Source organism: Syngnathus typhle, linkage group LG17 (genome assembly GCF_033458585.1).
Source record: "Syngnathus typhle isolate RoL2023-S1 ecotype Sweden linkage group LG17, RoL_Styp_1.0, whole genome shotgun sequence".
Classification (NCBI taxonomy): domain Eukaryota; kingdom Metazoa; phylum Chordata; class Actinopteri; order Syngnathiformes; family Syngnathidae; genus Syngnathus; species Syngnathus typhle.
In genome coordinates, this window is record NC_083754.1 from 6,014,976 (window position 1) to 6,030,689 (window position 15,714).

The 15,714-nt window shown below is 45.4% G+C and overlaps 3 protein-coding genes and 1 non-coding gene across 11 annotated transcripts; 3 read left to right on the forward strand and 1 right to left on the reverse strand.

Moving 5' to 3' along the window:
- Window positions 1–164: 164 nt before the first annotated feature.
- dnaja3a (DnaJ heat shock protein family (Hsp40) member A3a) lies at window positions 165–3,378 on the forward strand. Of its 2 annotated transcripts, XM_061302619.1 has the most exons (12): window positions 165–395; window positions 662–786; window positions 861–944; window positions 1,022–1,228; window positions 1,389–1,541; window positions 1,713–1,860; window positions 1,947–2,011; window positions 2,101–2,229; window positions 2,294–2,409; window positions 2,511–2,608; window positions 2,831–2,957; window positions 3,042–3,378. In XM_061302619.1, exons 1-11 carry the CDS (start codon window positions 179–181, stop codon window positions 2,941–2,943), a joined length of 1,455 nt encoding a protein of 484 aa, XP_061158603.1. In that variant the 5' UTR covers window positions 165–178; the 3' UTR covers window positions 2,944–2,957; window positions 3,042–3,378. The 2 variants fall into 2 exon arrangements, with proteins under 2 accessions (XP_061158603.1, XP_061158604.1); XM_061302620.1 differs by lacking the exon at window positions 2,831–2,957.
- A 60-nt stretch (window positions 3,379–3,438) lies between these two features.
- On the reverse strand, window positions 3,439–8,014 carry hmox2b (heme oxygenase 2b). 4 transcript variants are annotated; one of them, XM_061302680.1, is made up of 7 exons: window positions 7,885–8,014; window positions 6,768–6,866; window positions 6,164–6,255; window positions 5,852–5,969; window positions 5,285–5,776; window positions 5,050–5,173; window positions 3,439–4,975 (listed from the first exon to the last, which is right to left on the reverse strand). In XM_061302680.1, exons 3-7 carry the CDS (start codon window positions 6,232–6,234, stop codon window positions 4,848–4,850), a joined length of 933 nt encoding a protein of 310 aa, XP_061158664.1. In that variant the 5' UTR covers window positions 6,235–6,255; window positions 6,768–6,866; window positions 7,885–8,014; the 3' UTR covers window positions 3,439–4,847. The 4 variants fall into 4 exon arrangements, with proteins under 4 accessions (XP_061158664.1, XP_061158665.1, XP_061158663.1 ...); XM_061302681.1 differs by lacking the exon at window positions 7,885–8,014 and adding an exon at window positions 7,753–7,881; XM_061302679.1 differs by lacking the exon at window positions 7,885–8,014 and adding an exon at window positions 7,338–7,403.
- On the forward strand, window positions 7,400–15,675 carry LOC133170006 (tubulin epsilon and delta complex protein 2). 4 transcript variants are annotated; one of them, XM_061302624.1, is made up of 12 exons: window positions 7,400–7,542; window positions 7,717–7,842; window positions 8,220–8,263; window positions 8,515–9,010; window positions 9,109–9,159; window positions 9,244–9,322; window positions 9,591–9,735; window positions 10,002–10,094; window positions 10,375–10,562; window positions 10,646–10,785; window positions 10,869–10,930; window positions 15,164–15,675. In XM_061302624.1, exons 1-11 carry the CDS (start codon window positions 7,526–7,528, stop codon window positions 10,900–10,902), a joined length of 1,413 nt encoding a protein of 470 aa, XP_061158608.1. In that variant the 5' UTR covers window positions 7,400–7,525; the 3' UTR covers window positions 10,903–10,930; window positions 15,164–15,675. The 4 variants fall into 4 exon arrangements, with proteins under 4 accessions (XP_061158608.1, XP_061158609.1, XP_061158610.1 ...); XM_061302625.1 differs by lacking the exon at window positions 15,164–15,675 and adding an exon at window positions 13,078–13,200; XM_061302626.1 differs by having other exon boundaries at window positions 7,401–7,508.
- On the forward strand, window positions 7,933–8,006 carry trnat-agu (transfer RNA threonine (anticodon AGU)). Its single transcript has one exon. It is a non-coding gene; the product is annotated as a tRNA-Thr (tRNA).
- Window positions 15,676–15,714: the final 39 nt, after the last annotated feature.

Here is a 15,714-nt window from a genome sequence, read left to right on the forward strand (position 1 = left end):
AACCATATTTTACAATTCTAACAACTTTAATTTGGAAACCTATTTTCCTGCTTTTCATGTTAGTACTATCCATTTTTTCAATTCATACATTTCAAGAGGTAAATTTCCAGAACAAATATGACGCAACTATACAGTGACGTAGACTTCCGGACAGGCGCAGTGCACGATTAGTGAGGGAATGATGGCGTCTTCTGCTGCCCGCTGTTCCTCACGCTGGTTAACTCTCATCGTGTCGTCTGAGCACCACCGGCACCTCCGTGCGACGGGCGCTATTGTCACCGCTTCTCGTGGCTCGCTCCGGGGCGTCTGCACGTTTGGAACCGGGACGCTTTGGACCGGTGGGAGCAAGGCATGTGGCGCTGTTGGGAAAGGATTGACATTGAGAGGGCTACCAGGTTTGTGACGTTAGGTTTTAGCATTGGGCTAATGCTAGGCTTTATTTAGGTGTCATTTTTGTTTTGCAGTTTGATATGAATTATCTCACAATTCTTTGATATTGTTCTTTGAGTGTTCTTTGAAGTATACAGTTTCTGTAGATATCGTCAAAGCTGAGCAATGTTTGACTTAAGTTTTTTTTTTCCTTGTTTCATAATTGATACTCCCGACCAAAATTTGTAGTTTTTTTTACATGATTTATCTGGGCTGGCTTTTAACCCCCCAGGATTCAAAGCAGCTCAATGCGGATTTCATACAAGCACTTCAGCCAACAATAAGCAGGACTTCTACCAGGTCCTTGGGGTACCTCGCACAGCAACCCAGAAGGAGATTAAGAAAGCCTACTATCAGGTCCGCATTTGCCGGTCAGATTTACAACACGTATTTTGTCTCTTTTATCAGTGTGCTTCTTTGTCGTCCCCCAGATGGCCAAAAAGTACCACCCGGACACCAATAAAGACGACCCAAAAGCCAAGGAGAAATTTGCTCAGCTGGCTGAAGCTTATGAGGTTTAGTGTTACCCTTCTAGCTTTCTAATGATTTTTTCTTTTTGAAGACTCAAACCACTATAACATTTATTCCTCAGGTCCTCAGCGATGAAGGAAAGAGGAAGCAGTATGACACGTATGGCCAAGCGGGCTTCAACGCCGGACAGGCAGGCGGCGGGCAGCAGTACTGGTCCGGGCAGACGCAAAACGTGAAGGCTGAGGAGCTTTTCCGCAAGATCTTTGGGGAATTCTCCGGAGCACAGGGATTCGGAGACTTTGATGCCATTTTTGAACAGCCGCAGGAGGTCAGTTGTCTAGATTACGATGATGCTTTGAGAGATTATGTGACGCTTGTTGGTGTTCTTTTCATTTATGTTTTTATCTCCTCCCAGTATTGTTGTTTGTCATGAAATCAACATTTTTATCAAAAAGTGTTTGCATTTGTATTTTGGTTTCTTTGCACAGTACTTCATGGAGCTGACGTTCACTCAGGCAGCCAAGGGAGTCAACAAGGAGATGACAGTCAACACTGAAGCCACCTGCCAGCGCTGTGACGGGAAGGGCCACGAGCCCGGCTCCAAGGTCCAGCACTGCCACTACTGCAATGGCTCCGGCACGGTAATACTATCTACTATCTTCTTCTACGCACTTCCTTCCTAAGCATGTATGAATGTGGCTCAGGCTCGAATTGTAATCATTTTAGTAAACATCTGGATGCGCCATGACCATTGTAACACTAATGCAGATTTCCTTTCAAATGGGTGCCTTACCACAATAAATGTCCCGTAGGAAACGGTGAACACGGGACCGTTTGTGATGCGCTCTACTTGTCGACGCTGCGGCGGCAAGGGATCGGTCATTTCCAACCCATGTCACACCTGCCGCGGGACTGGACAGACCAAGCAGAGGAAAACTGTCACGGTTCCTGTGCCCGCTGGTCCGTCACGCCGCCATTGTGAACGCCATCAGCAATAAAAGTAACACATATCAAATAACAGTTGAATGTTTCTTTGTTTCCTTCAGGAGTGGAGGATGGCCAGACTGTGCGAATGCCTGTTGGAAAGAAGGAGATCTTCATCACGTTTAGGGTGAGTAGATCAGATCTGCATTTGAGTAAATAAACTTTTAAGGGAATGACAGGAATTCATCCTTCAGTATAAACGGTTTGTGGTTTCAGGTCCAAAAGAGCCCAATGTTCAGACGGGATGGCGCCGACATCCACTCGGACCTTTACGTCTCTGTGGCGCAAGCAATCCTGGGTGGCACGGCCAAGACGCAAGGCCTTTACGAAACGCTCAATTTAGCGGTAAATACTTAAAGCCTCGTGACGACAACAGTGGTGAAGTATTTGACTTTGGTCCTTGGATCAGATCCCAGCAGGCGTACAGACAGACCAGAGGATCCACCTGGCAGGGAAAGGAATCGCCCGCATCAGCGGCTACGGATTTGGAGACCACTATGTCCATATCAAAGTTAGAGTACCCAAGTAAGACATTTGAGGGGGACGTGTAGATATTCATCGCAAGACCTGACCTGTTTGGATAACGCCGGTTGCTTTTTCTTTTTTCTTTTTAACGCTCTTTGAAGGATGCTGACGGACCGGCAGAGAGCTCTACTCCTGAGCTACGCTGAGGACGAGGCCAATGTGGAAGGAACGGTTAACGGCGTCACAGCAACCGCCACAGGTAGATGTTGCTCATTTCACTCGATTCATTTCTCCACCTTGAAATGAGTGGGAAAGCCTTTTGATTTGTTATAGCCCCCCCAACAAAACAAAACAAATCAGTTCACTTGTAAATTGAAGCACCACTTCGTTTTGCAGTAGTTAATTTACCAAGGGACTAAGTGGATCATTTACCGGAAGATGGTATCGAGTAATGTCTGACGCGGGGTGAATGTGTGTCCAGGAGGGGGCAGCAGTGGTAAGCAATTTGAGGAAAGGCTTGACACAAAAGGAGGCCAGTTGAAACAAGAGGAGGGCTTTTTCACCACACTCAAGAAATTGTTTAGTTCCTCCTGACAGCCACAAACCAGGTAGGACGAGTACAGCTCTGGTTTGTGGCTATCGGGCTCCGATGTCCTCATCGCATTTCAAGTGTATTTCTGATGGTCTTCCAGGTAAGAGGTCTTCCTGGAGTTGAGAGGCTCGGTCGTCCCGCGTAAAGACCCTCGGCGTTCCCGCACGCATCCCACAAGGCAAAGAAGATCCCGTTTCGGCTGATTAAAACGCTTCATCCACTTCAGCCCCAACGACTCGTAAAAGATGGCGAATCGTAGCAGTCTCCTCATCCACAAACGTAAATGATATACGAAGACGCAATCATGAAAGGTTTGTCACTACACGCCCTGCTGTTCATCGTGCTTTCATGTTGACACGCTCATGTTATTTTAGTTTTCCTGGCCTTCCGGAGAATCAAATTTGTGTATATGTAATAAATGTAAAAGTAAGCATTTAGTTTCTTATCATGTGTCAATCTATTGGATCCACTTCAGAAAAACAAAAAATGATTCCATATATCAGTCACATGGGTTTTATTTGATTTCAGACAGCAGAGTTTTGTCCAGATAATGAGAGCAGCAATACAAGTGCATGCATTGTTTTCCATTAGACTTATCATGCCGGACATGTGCTTTGCCCTCTTTTGACTGTCTCAAGAGTCTCCAAAATACAATACGATCTCAGTATCGCCTTGAAAGTAGAGTTGAAGTGTCCTTTAAAATAATATCACCATGTCGTGAGGGAAAATACAGAAGTTAAAAATAAACATGTCAGCATTCAAATTAAAATCACTCAAGTGTGCAATTTCACTACATGTCCACAGTATGAATTAAAGAATACGAATGCAACAGACAAACTATTTTATAAATTGATAACTAACTTGCCATCAAATACTCAAATAGGCCTTCATGTAATGGGCCCTATTTTTACTCCATTAAAAAAAAAAAAAAAAAAAACAGTAACAATCTCCTTTGTCCACACCATCATACTATAAGCTAAATAGTATGTGTTATTAATATGGATTCCTTTGGCATATTAAACTGATCTGTCATTCATGTTGGGGTCAAACTGTGCAATGTTTAAAAAAAAAAAAAAAAGGCATTTTTTTAATTAATGCATCAAGCCTTGGTGCATAATTCCCAAATACTTAGCACTAATCATTCACTTGTCAAAGCATCATACCACAATTCCTCCGTTGCTCTTTTATATCCCATTCATTATTGTCCAATCCAATAAATAAAACGGATTGCGATCTTGCGCATAGCTGAGATGACATCTGTAAAGCACATCTATAGATTCTTCTAATAAATTGTACAATATTCTACTAACCAGATCTTACTTGGGATATTTTTTAATATATGTGATAAGAAAAAAATATTTATCCCATCTATTTATCTCTGCACTTGCATAAATGGATACGTGAGGAAATAGTTAACATGAAAGGCCCGTGTAGGAATGATCAAATGTAATCATTTTTTATTTTAGCAGTACATCAACTGTTTAGCACACTGCAATATCAAATAGTATTATGTGTAAGGAATAAACCGCTCTATTGGTAAAACCGTCTTCTTTCCTGAGTCAAATCGAGCCAAAAACACTCATTAAGAACGCTCATCCGCAACATGTGCATAGTATGTTTTAACCAAGTAATTATCATTAAACATCATCAAGACCTGTGCTTCGATCATCTGTCAAGTTAGGGGAAAGTGAGAAAACCTGATGTGATGACATCACAGGACGGACGGATGGTGCAAAGGAGGTAGAAAAAATAATAGACAGGGTGAGGGGTTAATCAGGTTAACACATTGGAATATCACATCCAGGCAGATTTCCGACGGCTGCACGAGGCTGCTTTCAATACACTTGACTTGGTCTTTGAGCCTGAGGCCTTCTTCCAGCATCCCGCCCTTCGGTGTTTTCCCTCCTCACATCAGATACCAGGCAGCCACGCCGGCTAAAGCAGCGAACCACGCGGCGATGAGGACTTGCCCTGTGGGGTGCCGCAGGATGGCCATGGCCAGTTGACACGCGTACGCCGTCCCACCTGTTGCTACTAAAGTGAGAGGAACAAAAATGAAAGAGCTCAGTAAGCCGAGTGCTAAGTATGTTATGAAAACAAAAGCGTACCTATTTTGGCAGCATAGTAGGGACATTTGCTGATGTCACCTCCCGTATCTCCATGAACGGGCATTCCTGCTTCGGAGACTTCTTCTTGGAAGGTTTTCCCGATTTCCTCCAGCTCGTCAAAAACCTGTTCATGCCCGTAACCATTGTTAATATTGTCTGTCTTGGGTTTTCAGTTTGGGATTTACCTCAGTACAAAGTATCTGTACTTGGCTAAATTACAAGAGTGGCATCTTACCTCCATGTTGAACTGGAAGGCCTTGACAGCCTCGTCCACCAGGCTCTCCTTGGTCTCCACGTCCAGTTCCAGCTCGTTCATGCGGCTACGGTAAAGCTGCTTGAAGGCCTTGGCGTTGTCGATGGCGTCGAACTGGTAGAACTCCAGGCCCTCTCCCGTGGGAGGGAGCTTCAAGGCTCTCTGCGCCACCTTCTTCAGCACCTGGCCCCCGGACAGGTCGCCCATGTAGCGGGTGTAGGCATGGGCCACCAGGAGCGCCGGGTCCTCCTGGCCCACTCGGTGGATGCGCTCCACGTAGCGTTGTGTGGCCGGGGAGCAGCTGATCTCGCTCTTCCATTGGGGGCCGTAAAAGTATTCCAGGTCGCGGGCCAGAGCCTCGTGGCGGTGCAGCTCGACCGGGAAATACAGCGGGGCGAAATGGGGGTGCTCTTTGTTGATCTCGATTTCCTCCTCCATGGCTGTGTAGGTGTAGTAGAGAGCTACGGCGCCCAGCTGATGGCAAAAAATAGCAATGGTGATTTCATTTCCATCTAAGCCGTCTGTGTTGCTTTCATCTTTGTTCCTCACCTTGAAGAGCTCTTTGCGGATTCTACCCCTCAGGAAGTCCTTCACAAATTGTGTGTTCTCTGCCTTTTCATGGACTTCTTTGGTACCAGCAGCCAGCATCTCTGATAAATCATCGGGCCTGGGGAGAAGAATGGAATTATGTCCTGTAGTCACGAATATTGATGCTGCTATGTCAACATTTTAGTTTTCTGTTCTCGGTGTCAGAAAAATAGTTTGGTGTGATATTATAATACTTGTAAAAATGATCCTTTAACATTAATCAATCGGTTCTGTTTTAAAAAAAAAACACTAAAAATCCAAGAGAGGTTTAACCTGAGGGTGTCGTCTTTCTCCTCGTGCATGGGCCCTTCTCCGTTGGACACGGTCTCTGGCGTTGCGGCCATCTTGTCTGATGGTTGCCGCCCCTAGAAATCATAAAACACCAAAAATGTGGAAAGCCCCAAAGAGTGTAAGATTGAATGGAAAATAATGTTCTTGAGAAATCGAAGTTGTGATTGATAGTGGTGATAAATACAGGATTCAGTGCTTGTGTTTGGTGAGGTGCCACAGACAATTACTAGCTTTGTCAAGTCAGAATTTCGGATACAGCACCTGTATTGCTTGCCGAATGTGACGTCCGACGTTGTATTGTGTACAATGGTACAAAGCGTTTGACCGTTTGTGATGAGTAATCACTTTGCCTTATACTATACGAAGCAGCCGCATGCATTGATGACAGAACAAAAATGACGAAATAACATTGTGCATTATGTTTTTCTTAAATAACAGCTCTAATGTGTCTTAGTAACAAATCTGTAACCTGTGTTAACTTTGTGTGAGTAAAGATCTGAATCAAAAGAATATAAAGGCGTACATCCTAGTTGAATTTGGGTCAAAGAGTGAATGGATTTTCTGCTTCAATGTTTTACTTATTTACCAAGGAGCCAGATGTTCAGATCAGGAAAAAGAGGTGGCCCTACTGTGGTGTTGATTTCCCTGAGATTATGGTGGTGGTGATTCCACAAGATAGCAGCCTCTGGGAAAATGACAAAGCAACGGTCGGTTGAAAGCTGATTAAAAACAGGCCTGGTTTAGAGTTAAATAGGACTGTAGGTTATAAGGACAGAACGGTAGTTTAACTACACAAATACTAGCAATCAAACAAAAAACAGCAAGACAAAGAGGGCCGGTGTGATTCACGTAGATTATGGATGTCACGGCTACAATTTGGTCAACTTTTATTTGATGAGAGATTTACAACCTTCGTCTCAATACGATTATTACATTGCTTCTTTGTTAGGAAGAGTTTTGCAAAAAAACGTCATTATGACAACAATAACAACAGCTAACTTTGCTAACAAGACGCATGCTAATACCTAGAAAGGTCTCGTTCGCAACAAGACGGTCGACACATTTAAATTTTAAGCATATTATGATTATTTTTGTACACTTTTAGAGTTCAGATTTAAAAGGGCACAATGGGATATTGCCATAACGCCGTACTAACCTTCACTCCGGCCACTTGAACTAGACGTCCACTGCGCATGTCAAGTTCCACCCCCAAGAATATTTAGAGCATCACGTGATATCATCATGTGATTGAAACCAGGAAAACTTAAGGGCCAGTTTCCAAACCACGAGGATACAAAGTCGCGTTCCTGCATTTGTCGGTGTTTATGTAATTAAAAGTCGTTCATGTTTTGTCAAACGGGGTAATTTGGCTCAAGAATTTTCATTATTCATAGTACTATTTTAACTTTTTTTGTCAGTTACTTCCGTATACGTCATGTAGATTCGTATTATTTCTTGTTAGTTTTGGGGGGAAATATAACGGCACACTTCGACGCTTTCGAATCAACTCATCCCGTTTTTATGTTCTTTTAAAGTCCAGAACAGCACAACTACAGTATGTCGCTGCTTACCTCTGTCGAGACAGCCATCAAGTCGTGCAAAGACGAACAGGCGAGGGTAAATGGTCGCATTCAGTTATACAAAGACCTTCTACATAGCCTGTAAGTACCCTTTTTTGTTCGACAAGAACCAGTAATATTTACCTAGTTGCTGTCGATTCAATTTGATAGCTGTGGCCTGAGCGGGCACCTGGCGCTGTGGCTTAGTTGGTTAAAGCGCCTGTCTAGTAAACAGGAGATCCTGGGTTCGAATCCCAGCAGTGCCTTTTTTGACGTGATGTGACGTATTGTTATTTACATAAGTGTATTAAACGGGCACGATTTTATTGCTTTTGTCATATATTAAGTGACGAAAATGTCATCTTTTAATTAAAGCTTATATCGTGGATCATATTAAATACATTTTAATTTGACTTGTATGTTGTTGCTAAAATTTCCTAATTATATATGATTAGTCCCATTCTGCTTTTTCCCTCCAGGACTGCTCCAGAAGAACCAGAACCGACTAATGACGCTCTGACCGGTAATATTAAAAAAAAAAAACGGTAATATTAAGAAAAAAACAAAAGAAAAAAATATGTACGTATATTGAAAACAATTGAAAACTGAGTCACTTTGGAGGAACATTTGATCCTAAGGAAAATGTCTTTTATTTGCGCTGAGGTGCTTATTTATTTAAGTGGATGGCGCTGGGTGCATCACACTGCAATTAGTTGCCTGACATGGGGCCACTATTTGAGGAAATATGAAGCTAATGTTTGTGTATCTTTTTAGACCCAACCACATCATTTCCAGAGGAGATCCAAGAAATGATGCTGCTTGAGAAAGCATTAGAAAAAGCTCTTTGCGTGCGCACTGGCAAAAGGCTTACCAGTGAAGACCACAAGGGAAACAAACCCACTCAGTTTCGAAATGACTTTGCTGCCAAACCCAAAAAGGCGACTTTAAAGACCTTTGGAAATCCGACAAACACCAAAACAGCCCTAAAATCCACCACTACTGACAAAAAAGCACCTCAAAAGTCCGTGACATCATCAAGCTCCTCGACCACCTGTGGTCCCGGAAGGTGTAAAAATACCACTAGTAAAAATGGGACCCGTTTGAAAACCATCCAACATCACGCTGTAAAAAGTGTTCGGCAGACTGCCCCAGTGAGCATCGCTGAAGGAAATATCGCAGCAAGTGGTGAGCACCGGACCAACGTTTCAGATGCTACATCGTCACATGACAAAGGAGACATGGGAGATCACGGTCTGCCTCAACCAAGAAGGTACAACATGCTTGACCTAAATAGGAACGTGACTTGTTTACATTATGTCTGCCATTTTGAGACACCAACAGCAACAACATTAATTTGTCTCCATCCAGACAAAGCAAGCAGAAGGAAGAGTGGATTTATTTGAGGCACAAGCAAAACAGGTGTGTAAAATCGCTCCGTATTCGTCCGACCGTTACACAGGTCGTTTCTTACTTTCCTTACTCGGCCATTTCCTTCCTCGACAGAATGTGGGACAAAGTGATGGACGCTCAAAGGAAACCTGCGGCGGGGAGGAGTCGCTTCATGGAGAGAATGAGAGCAACGGTATATCCTTCCTCTTTTCGAGTGACCCCTGCCAAATTTTGGTGGGAAGACTCTCACGCACATTTTCCCCACTCGAGTAGCGGTTAGCACATCGTCACAGTCGACGTGTGTGAGAAAGTTTATTGAAGACTAGACTCCCAGAGTGCCCTCAAATAATCACACAATGCATTTTGAATGGGACTCAACAACCGATGGTCCTGCAAATCTAGGAAATAATTTGGTCCAGCAGTATGGATACTTATATACTTTGTTAATGTGACGTTTACAGTTTCCCAAGGACTGGCCGTCTGGAAGCCCAGAGCAGATCGAAAGTCTGGTCGACAGACTGACTCACCAGGTTGCTGAACTCGACCAGCAATGCCAAACGATGAACCTTCTGGATCAGCAGACCTCAGAGCAAAGCGGGGAAGCGGGTACAGTCGAAGTTTTTAATTAACCTTGGCAGAAGAGTAAAACATGAGAAGAGGAAGAGCTATGACATTTTGAATCCAATCCAGGCTTTTTGATTATGCTTTGACCTTGGCAGAAGTCCGAGAGCTGATTGGAAGTGGTTGTCTTAGGAATTTTCACTCTTGCGCTTCTCCTTGACTCAATTGTTGTTGTTTTTGCCAGACTGCAAGCCATAACATCTTCAAAGCATGTTTGCATTGAACACCTCGCATCGTTTGAATCCTTGCAGGGTTGAAAGAAAACTGCTCCTCCTGCCTCACGCCCGAGACACTGCAAACAACCGCAACAGAGCTTCGGAATGTTGCAGAGCGAGCGAAACAAGGTTTTTTCATTATTACTATGCTAATTCCATTTTAAAGGGAACCATGGTCACATTTAGTCCACAATTAGTACCCTAACCCATTTTCAGTTATGGATTAGATATTTACTTGGTAGTTTAATTTGACACTTGATGGGGTGGGCAGGTGGCCCATGCGATTAAAAATTAATTTCCCATAATGCATTTCCCGTGAAAGCCATTTGGGCCGCCCTGGCTCATCAAGCTAAGGCACCAAATATTTTAGGCTTACGGTTGCTCCCGCTCTAAAAACAATTTTCGCCAGCGTGGGAAGCGTGGGATCGATGTAAGCCGGAGGGCGTTTGTCTTCACGCCGGCGAGCCAGTGCAAGATGAGGCGATCACGAGGCGTCTTCCTGTGACCGTCACTTACGCCTCAGAGGCCGAGCTGCGACAGCTGGAGGGCGTCAGGATGCGAGTGGCTCTGCTCCAGCAGGAGGTTCACCTGCAGCAGGTGAGTACTGCGCAATGCACTCATTCTGCAATATTTCATAAACGTTGCAATGAGCCATTGGCGTTTACCCGTCCTCGTCACAGGCTCTAGTGGACGCTCTGTCCCCTCAACTGGCGTCCATCATCCCTTCCTGTACCAACCGCAGTGTGCTGAGAGACTTGTACTCCCTGTTAGGTGAAGGAGGTCAGCGTTTCCCTGCCATCGTCCTGGACTCTGAGCCTGCGTAAGGATTGATCCTCTTTTCAAAATGATTGTTTTGGATCAACTTGGAATACATTTTTCTGTTTGCTACATCGCCTGTTGCAGGGGACTCGCAGAGTTGGACCACCATTCGCAATAAAAAGTGGCGACTCAACCGGCGCAACAAAGTAAGTCAAGGACCACATTGTTTATGATTGTTTAGTTCAACATTTGAGCATAAAATCGCTCGAAACTCTTAGTTGATGTGGTTCCTATTAAAATGCCCCACGTAGTGTAACTTTGAAAACTAGTCGTTCGCGTAGTTAATATCTCGGACAATAAAGATAAAAGAACCGTCAAGAAGTTCAAGCCATTGCGACAGACTTTGGGGAATTAAAAGCTGTCACTAAAATGGCTCATTCTAAGTGAAGTGTGCAGAGTACAAAGTAATTCCCCATCTGTGATGCCATTGTGGGTTTATTTACTGAGCAAATGTGACGTTGGGGGAATACGTCGGAAGCCTTGAAAGAGGCCTTGAGGGCTTGCGCCCGCAGATGACGTGCGGATGGCCTCGGACTTGCCAGACGGGGCGGCAGGTGGCTCCGAGTTCACACAGCAGGACGTGGGTGTTAGAAGCCTGCTCTCTGAACACACCAAGGCTGAGATGATACACGCGGGGAGGCTCTCGGCCGTATGCTACGATCTGGAAATGCCAACATTTCCCTCCTGGGGTAGAAAAGGAGCTGAAGGTCAGATGTTCTACCGAGTGAATCTTAATAAGAGCACTCAAGAAAGAAAAAGTCCGATCTCCCGTTAAGGATCAGAAGTGTCAGACAGCATCCTCCGCAGGTTGTATCAGCTCAGGTCCAAGTTGTGGTGGCGCCGACCTAGCGCGGCCTTTCTCTGACCGGAATCATTCAGCTGTCACCAGGTCAGCGCTCCCGCCCGCTTGGCCTCGCCCTGCCTGTCTCATGCCCGTTTTTCTCTTTTTCCCAATATCCTCATTTTCCGGTGAGGACGACACTTTGTTTCCGATGTCAACCGTAGCTATCAACAGAATTACTCACTTGTCAAATACGAGTTGTGGCCGCCTGCCAGGTAGGGTTCATGGAGTCTAAGCATAACCGCAATGAAAAAAATTGCCGTGCTTGGCCAACAAGGTCATCAACGGGTTTTGAATGTGAGCGTGAACGCTTGTCTCCGTGATTCCTATGACCTCAATGGAACCCGCCTCTCACCCAGAGTTGAAGAATCTCTCATTTTGCCCCAGGAGCTAAAAAAGAAATTCCACAGAAACTCGAAAGCTCCCCCAGGAATCTCCGTTTTTCTCTTGAACATGTTTTTTCCTTCAGTGCTTATAAAAACATTCCTCTCCTGTTCCCATCTTTTGTTTTTGGCTTCTGCGCCTCTCGAGTTCTCCTTTGGCGCAACAGCATTGGCCGCTTAGTCACCGTGTTCAGCTGCATATGGGTGTGTGGTACTCTCCATTTCCAACGTTCCCCTGAGCAAGATGTTGGAATATCACAGCAAAACAGTGTGCCGTATCTTACGGGAGGAAAAAAAGTATACCTTATCTCGGAAGATCTTATGTGATTGGCATACATATGAGAATATTACGTCTTCAATTATCTCGTAATGGGGGCCTTGAGGAGCAGCCGTCTTTTTATCGAATCACGGGAAGACGGCCAAAGTCATTCTACTTCCTGCAATTTTCAACCCTTAATTCGTTTTGGTCGTCATAAAAGACTCTCAACTCACTGGCCACGTGAGATCGGGTAACCCGAGCACCACTTTGATATTGAGCGAGGGTATGGCTAGCAGCGTTTATGCATGTACACGTTGCCTGCTCGCTGCACGGAAAGGCGTGGGTAGATGTCCAAATGAAGACCCCCTTCATCAGGAGGGAGTTTTTACATGGTGAAGCGACACACCTTTGTTATTGCAGAGTGGTGCAGAGCATGTCAAATTTACGTCAAAGGGATTCTCCGTCACGTCGCAGTCGGCTTCTGGCTTTTTTTTCCCCCGACTGGATAACATCGAAAATACAACAAATGGGAGGCATTGATGGGGAGATGCGGGGGGACAAAATTGGAAGCTGTTAACGCTCCCCTTCGCTGCTATCGTCACCCCAAAGAGCACCAATGGGAGGACTCGGACTCCCCCAGAGCTCCTCCCCCTTCCACGCTGCTTTATATGAGCCTCGCCACTGCGCTCAGTCCCAGTGCACAATGTGCTGCCAGAGTCAGAGTAGAGACGCTCACAAAGGGAGGGGGAGAACGTGAGGGTTGTTTTCAGACCAACTTCAACCGAAAGGTGCTTCTACTCCTCTCTGCAGAGACCTCGTCTCTCTGTTTGGACTCTCTATCCAAGTGACTGTACAAAAGGGGCTCAAGCGAAGACTCACCTGCCCCTGCAGCAAGGATGGGCTGCACCACAGGGCCCCTTGCGTGCCAGCCGCAAGAGAGCCAGTCCTTAGAAGCCGGAAGTGCCAAAGTCCCAGAGGTGCTCTCCTCCTTGGAGCGTCTGTCCCAGGCTACGGGGGGTATGGAGAAGTCTTGGTACCGCTGCATCTTCCCCTTTGGAATCATCTCCTTGGTGATTGGGGCAGCAGGAACGGGGGTCACCTACGCTTACAACGACTTGCCCCAGACCAAGGTGGTGTCTCTGGTGCTTCTGGTCTCCGGGCTGTTGCTTCTGCTGATGGCCATCGCTTGCTGGAGCGTCCACAAGAGGAAGAGGAGAAAAAAGAAAGAAGGAGGCTCCTTTGCCTCGGAGCAGTGTCCGCTGTGAAGCGTACGCGAGGAGAGGGGGAAAGTGTCGGAACTTCCGAAGCGGAGGTTGGAGAGCTGACTGAAAAAGCTAGCACTCCACCTCCGGCGTATGCCTTCGTTCCTCGCTTTTCCGAGCTTTGGGGACGGCCGATGTACAGACGCTCCGGATCTGTTTAGTCTGGACCGTTTTGGATTGGCAAGGAGCGATACACCGTGTCTCACATAGTGTTTTATCATCAAGCAGGTGTCCAGTGTCAAAACAACCTCCAAGGAGACACAGCAAATATGTACGGCACACCGCGTGCATATTTACGCGCACTGGCAGAGCTCCCTCGCTATGCAGAAGCGCCGCCAAAGTCACTGCTGGCGTCACCGGCCGCGTCAGTCGCGGCATTCCTCCCGCCCCGGAACAGGTGACTCTCCGAAAGGGCCCGAAGACGGCAACCCGATACTCGGGGCCCAAAGAGCAGCGCACCCGCGTCAGCGGACGGCGTCACTCCCTCGTCCTGTGACACCGCAGCAATGTGTCAGGGGGGCTTTTTTTATGCAACTGGAGAGTGGAACTTGAGTCGGCGAAGATCTCCATGGTGGCATCAAATCGGAGTCCTCAAAATGAAAAACTCCAGGACCTTCTTACCGAGGAACACCAAGATTTACACAAGCAAAGCCCCCAAATGGGCAACGACGGGGATCTCTGTGCGGGGTACCTCAACTCCGCACAAGTCAGGCCAGGATTACTGAAGGACACATGCCATAACCGGGACCCTGTCTGATCCCGCTCGGCCAGAAGCCCCTCCCGCTTCATGCCTTGACCAAGCACACGTGAAAAAAGGCTCATGTCACATTCGTATATGTTTCCATATGAATTCTTGCCCTGCGCTCACCCTCGTGCTCCTTTCCCAGGCAGCACTTTTTCATCCATCTCCCATTACACGACCCGCTAATCGTTTTCACAGCTGAAACGGAGCAAACTAGCGAGTCAATGTAGCATTGTCGAGGGAACTTGTTTCCCGGGTTGTCGTCTTTAACTCGCTGTTCCAAACATCGTTGTGAATGCAAATTGATATGGAACTTTTGTTTTTCTATTTGATGAATGTGAATGCTGACTTCACAATGAAACGCTACCTCGGATTCAGATGTGTAGCGTGATTAACAAAGCAAGACATAATCCAGCCAAAACAACCAAATTATAATATTGAAATAAGAAAATGTATTTGGTGGCCACGATTTAGTATTTTGTGGTCACAAATTAGCATTTTTATGAGCACGTTGGGTCTGTATTGTGACCAAAATTAATTTTCTTAATGTCTTGTCTGCGGCTCCAAAGTGCAATGTTCTGAATGTATGTCAGATTAAGATTGATGCCCTATCCCCCCCCCACCCCCCTTACTCTCGAAAATAAGTTTTAACTCGCATTCTCCGATCAAATGTGTCGATGCATCCAGAAGTAGCAGATACGACAACACTTAATGCCAAAGTCAACCCCAACTGGGAGGAAAATGACATCGCTGGCCTGGGAAAATATTTTATGTCTGAAGGGTTGAATTGAAATCAGTCCCCATGAGACCATTTAATCGATAAGTTTTAATTCAAATCTAAAAGGATCAGTGAGATGTAAGCGTTGTAATTTGTTCTCTGTTTTTCTGGCAGTCTGGATGCACTTTGGCTCCTCTCACAAGTCAGTCTTGGTACTGCAACGGATGTCATGCGAGGTCTCCCATTTCAAAAATCGGGTTCAATGTTAACAATCAAGAGTATCCTGTGAAGTAATGAATTCTAAGTCCTCGCTGGTGTGGTATTGAATCATGCGGTTGTGGAGAATTTGGAAGTGTCCACAGACGCTGTTAGCAATTTCTTACTAATCTGTGTCGCCACGGTGCATTTACACAAATGACAAAGTGACCAGATATTGTAGGTTTTTTGTTTTCCCTTCTGCCTTTAAATATGAAAACTAAGGGAAAATCTACCTCTGTGCTGCGTGTAGGTCGGGCAACTTTGTAGTGCTGTATTTTTGCCTCAAGGACGACAATGTTTTCTGCTTTTGCTGTTTGGTGGAGATGTGTATTGGTCCTGTACATGCAACCACTTTATATTTGTATTGTATATTTCTATGTAGATGTACATTTTACAATGTTGTAAATAAATGTTGAAGAATAAATAAATGTCTTTGATTTGAGTTTTTTTTTTTTTGTTATGCCGCC

Coding starts and splice junctions, on each gene's coding strand:
- dnaja3a (XM_061302619.1), top strand. CDS start 179: ATGATGGCGTCTTCTGCTGCCCGCTGTTCCTCACGCTGGTTAACTCTC. Junction 396..661: donor GACATTGAGAGGGCTACCAG/GTTTGTGACGTT, acceptor TTAACCCCCCAG/GATTCAAAGCAGCTCAATGC. Junction 2,230..2,293: donor ACGAAACGCTCAATTTAGCG/GTAAATACTTAA, acceptor TCCTTGGATCAG/ATCCCAGCAGGCGTACAGAC.
- hmox2b (XM_061302680.1), bottom strand. CDS start 6,234: ATGGCCGCAACGCCAGAGACCGTGTCCAACGGAGAAGGGCCCATGCAC. Junction 5,970..6,163: donor GAGAAAGACGACACCCTCAG/GTTAAACCTCTC, acceptor TCTTCTCCCCAG/GCCCGATGATTTATCAGAGA. Junction 4,976..5,049: donor CTACTATGCTGCCAAAATAG/GTACGCTTTTGT, acceptor CTCTCACTTTAG/TAGCAACAGGTGGGACGGCG.
- LOC133170006 (XM_061302624.1), top strand. Junction 7,843..8,219: donor AAAGACCTTCTACATAGCCT/GTAAGTACCCTT, acceptor TTTTCCCTCCAG/GACTGCTCCAGAAGAACCAG. Junction 10,786..10,868: donor GTCCTGGACTCTGAGCCTGC/GTAAGGATTGAT, acceptor CGCCTGTTGCAG/GGGACTCGCAGAGTTGGACC.